We start from the raw sequence: 5,000 nt of genomic DNA, 5'->3' as shown, positions 1-5,000 counted from the left end.
AATATAAGTCTTACTTTGGTACTATCATTTTTAGATGCAGTTTGTGATAGAAAAGATAAATAGCTGAAATAGGCAGATCTTCCTTACAATTTCACCTTTAAAGTAGTACCACTGAGTGTCCAGTGAATGCAGTGAGTAATACTAAAGACCATATGGTAATAATTAAATAGCCTGCATTGACATTTTTTTTTTTTTTTTTTCCAGAAGAATCATCCTCATATACAGGATTCTGAAGACTATCCAGCCTTGCAATCACGTCATTTTTGTGTAGTGGCAGATAACTCTGAAAATAAATAGCGTTCAGCAACGTCATGTATGTCACAGCTACAGTAATCACTACAAAAGAAAAACAAATCAATCCAGACTAACATAGATAATTTTGTGAATACGAACCAGCAGATGACAAAAGAGGTATTGATGAAAAATGCCTGGTTTGTTTACGCAACAAACTCTCCTTTCCAATATAGATTGAGAACCCACTTTACTTTCTTAAATGTTCAGTCATTAGACGCAAGGATACATGTCCACACAACAGAGCAGATGTCGGCAGAGCAAATTGCTGGGTAAAGTGTTGAAGCATTGGAGCAGGGTGCAAAAAGTTCTAGAGGGTAATTTTAACATGATCTTGATGGGTGGAGCAAAGTCCACAATGATCCGTTTATGTCTTACGTGACACGAAGGGAAACGTCTTCTTGACAGAAACATCATACATCAGGAATGACACATAGGCAGAAATAGCTTACGTAGCAGCAGTAAAAGCTATAACAAACTGTGAAAAATTTCAAATTTAAGTATGCAGCTTGTTCACAGACAATGCTGCAAAACAATGTATCCAGATGAGAAGAATATTTAGAAGAGAGCCCCAAGCTAACAACATGCCGGTTGCATGCCTCATTGATACAGCTCCTACCCAAGACCTTCAGGCAGAAATATAGGCCAATGTTGTTGAACTGCAAAATACTTCGTTGTATACAACAACTTTGCAGCATAGCTCTGAAAAAAGTCGGAGTAACCAAGCTAAGTCTCCACAAGACATGCGATGGAAACTCATTAGTGGAGCTATTTGTGAGGCACTATCAAGTCTGGCACATCTGATGATGAAGTTGTGAACAAAATTGTGAAAAACTAGATGGCACTGTCACAGCCAAAGTTCTCGCATTGCGCTTAAGAGAAATGTTGAAACACATGCTGAGTACCCTGAAGCCCCATTTCTTTAGCCTTGAACAAAATGCAGTGAAATAGCTTTTTATTGCCAAGGCTGTTGTAATTTGGAAGGACCGAGTGAGATCTTAAAAGAGAAATAACGCAGGAACAGAGTTTAAATTACAAATACAAACAATAGTAGCTTCTTCTGCTAGCGTAGAAAGAATAGTTTCGTTCCTTTGGACTAATTCATTCCAAATTTAGAAATTTTTTGGGACCTGAAAAAAAAAGTAGGAAAAGTACTTTTCCAGATTATGAAAACAGAAATGAGAGGTGAAGATGAAGAGTTAGTTGAGAAGCCATTTTAAGGTTTCTGCGTGTAAACCGTGGCTGACAGTCAATTTAATTAGTAAGAAACATTTAACACAAAACAAACCTGATTTTTAAAAAACTGTGAATGTTTTAACTAAATCAAAAATTCATAATTCTGTTTGTTTAAATAGTATATAATGTGTTGCTGTCGAAGAAAAAATCCAGAATATATAACGTTGTTTATCTTTAGTTAAATAAACAATTTAAGGTGTCTGTTGGTGATGTTCGCCTCCTAATACAGCATGCAAGGAAAAGTCTCCAATATTGAATGGATTAAACCTGCTGAATTTGGAAGATATTTACTGAAGTCATTGGCGAGGGCTGAAATCTATCTGCTTCATGAAATAATGAAAATGATAAACAATGATTTATTTTCTGATATATGCTTGTAAAAAACTAACGCTGAAAAGTTTCAGAATAGTCACTTAAAAATGCTTACGTGGTACTGTCTAAAAAATGAAACTATATCTCTGATTTGTTGAAGATATGTATTAAGGTTATAACCACACAACGACCGGCACGCTTTGTAGTAAATTCATAATAAACTGAGGGTCCGTGACTAGTGCATTTCAATCAAATCACCTGATAAGCTCGATTAACTCAGAGGTTAGCCATGAAGCCTACAGCGGAAATGAACGAAAGGGCTGTAGATATCAATGTAATTTTTTTTTTTTTTTTTTTTTTTTTTTTTTTTTTTTTTAAAACACTGGAATAACCTATTTAAGTATGTCAATCTCAGCAAGACATTCTGTCTAGGCAACTTCAATGCCCATTGCAGAGATGGGTTTTCTGATCAAGCTAGATTGAGTTGATTATCATCCTTTAGTGATGAAAAAGGTCACGCTTTGTGGACATGCTGATTATTTAGCATCTCTCGCAGACATGGAAAAGAAACCTTGAGTGGTATTACTTTCTCAAGACTCTCGGAGACAGTGGACCAATGGTCCATTCAGATAATATATTCTTTTCCTGAAGAGTTCCTGAGTATTGAACAATTCCTTCTCTACCATAATGGCAGACTCCATTAAGGATATGTCAGCCTCGTGTTCACTTTTGTGAGCCACTAAAAGAAGATCACAGATAACATGGGACTTGCAATGTTATCATATATGGAAAACTTAATTTCCACACCTCAAACAGACGCTCAGAACAAGGCTTTTCACAGTGCCTGTAAACGATACATTTTGGAAAAGAATTGTCTGAAAACTCAGTCCGAAGGATTGGAGGTGATGCTGGTGAGCTAGAACACGTAATCAAGAGGGAAGCGACAGCGATTGTGGTTTTTGTTTTTGTTTTCTAGAACACTGGCAACTCTGGGCATTTTGGATCTTTAACCGCTACTGCGATTCCTACGAGTAGAATCAAACATTTATCTGATGCACCAGTAGGAGATTGGAATTTTCTCTCACCAGTTAGCCAAACCTTTTGAGTTCTCCAGCTGAAAACCAAGTCAAACCTTCTACAAACCATTCTGTCTCCATCTTTGGCCAATAGTCATAAGGACATGGTCTGTATTAAAGATTTTTTCATTGCTCAATGAATTATATTCTTTCCAACTAAAGGAAAATGTCATCATAAATATGCAACTTCAAAAATAACTGATTGACACCATAAGGTGCTTTAGCTATCTAGTCAATTTATATATTTAAGGATGTTGTAACAGCTAACGCTGTTAAGAACCCAACATATATTTTGTGCTCAGTTACGCTCCATAGTACATCATCCATACAGATACAGTGTCTCCATTTTTACAAATGCTGCTAATATTCATAGTAGCCGCTAACCTGAAGCATAGCTAAACCTAGAACAGAAACAAGAATCAACATGGTGAAGAGAACAGATAACATATTTATTCACTAGAGAGAGATTTCACATCATGTAATATAAAAATTTCTGTTTACCCAGACCTCACCACTGTTTTTTCTCTAAGTGATCAATGGTGCTTAGAAAAGGACCTCAGTGATAAGTCATGCGACTATTAACTAATATACTGAAATATAATTAACCCCATGAGAGTATCCACTGACCTAGCCAGAGATGGAGTCTGAAATATAATATATATACATACACCACAATCTGTTGCATATTTTGTTACAGACACAGTGAAGAAAGCTAGACATAGAGTACAATGCTGACAGCAAAAGCCGAGTTATCATTTAACATGTTAAGCTGGTCCAATACTCTGTGCTCCACCCTCATAGGATACTTTTACTGAGTATCTTCAGAATGAACTACTGCCTGACATATTTAACTTAAAGAATGAAAATGCTGAGAGCTATCAGTATTTGGCATCGCATCCAGTGCGGCTAGCAGCCTATTTCAGTGGCAATTCCGAGATAGGATTTCCACTACGGCTATATTCAAAACCCGTGTGGTGAAAATAGATACAAAAAACAACAGTAAGGTGTTCGGGGATTTGACAGGAAGTCGCTGATACAATACACTAGATAAACTAATGGTAAGGACAATTACTGTCTTATAAATTTGGTAAAATCCTAGCCCAAATCCAGAGAATCAATTCATAACACTAAAAGTATAGGCACTCCAAAATACCCACGCATGACTATCACAAGCTGTTGTACACCACAGACCCCACAGAGATCCAACACTCATTGCTTGTCAGACAGACGACAATCTATTTGCAGTCAACTAAGCCCTCTCAGAAAGCTCTAGTAAGTCATTTCTGCTAACATAACTAATTTGGCTGGTAAGGTTTTAATATGTCCTTTATAATTTTGTTTGATAAGTAGTCTAACATTGAAAGACTAAATTTTACTAAAAGGGCTTCTATAGTTCAATCCAAGCATTAACATTTAATCCCTCCATTTTGGGAGCTGAGACTAGAGCTTCAGCTGCGTAAACCTGCACAGCTCCACAGATTTAATGTAGCTATGCTAATTTACTCAACTAAGAATCAGCCTGTATATCTAATAACATGCAACTTTTAAACTTTAGGGATTAGTATGGAATCTGGAGTGCAGTGTGTCTACATTAAGAGTACAGGATGTATTATAATGAAGATAACCACAATAAATTAATTTTTAAAATGGTAGCAAATTAACTCAGGTTTTGGGCACCAGCTGATTTTAATCGTCTTATTCTAGCAATAATCTTACGAGACTCCCTCTATGAATTCAAATAGGACATAATCATCTCTCTGGTACTTTGCAAAGGGTTCCAGAGGCACCTTTAACTCAGTTGACCTCAATGGGGAGGCAATGAAGTATTTCGGATCAGGCTCAAATTATAGCTAGATTGAGCCTGCCATCCATTGAAGTTAATGGCAAGCTCCTACTGGCTTCAAAATGGGTGAAAAGACATTCACCAGGTCCTGAATCCTGTTCCCATCACAATTCCAGAATGCAGTGTTGTCTGCAGTCTTCAGCAATGCATGACTATCACATCAGCAATGCCAAAATATAAATTGTTAGTCACATGAGCGCCTGCAGAACAATGTGGACGTACCTGCAATATAAAACTACTGA

The 5,000-nt window shown here is 36.8% G+C and overlaps 1 protein-coding gene across 1 annotated transcript in view; it reads right to left on the bottom strand.

Annotated features, from left to right (window-relative positions):
• CTH (cystathionine gamma-lyase) overlaps nucleotides 1-5,000 on the bottom strand; it is a 67,769-nt gene that overhangs the window by 53,832 nt on the left and 8,937 nt on the right. Inside the window, exon 4 of the mRNA XM_075068266.1 lies at nucleotides 3,300-3,316. Within this exon, the coding sequence (XP_074924367.1) occupies nucleotides 3,300-3,316 (17 nt within the window). The remainder of the gene's footprint in view (nucleotides 1-3,299; nucleotides 3,317-5,000) is intronic.

Source organism: Chelonoidis abingdonii, chromosome 7, assembly GCF_003597395.2.
Source record: "Chelonoidis abingdonii isolate Lonesome George chromosome 7, CheloAbing_2.0, whole genome shotgun sequence".
In the NCBI taxonomy this organism is placed as follows: Eukaryota; Metazoa; Chordata; order Testudines; family Testudinidae; genus Chelonoidis; species Chelonoidis abingdonii.
This window is presented reverse-complemented; position numbering and strand designations above follow the sequence as displayed.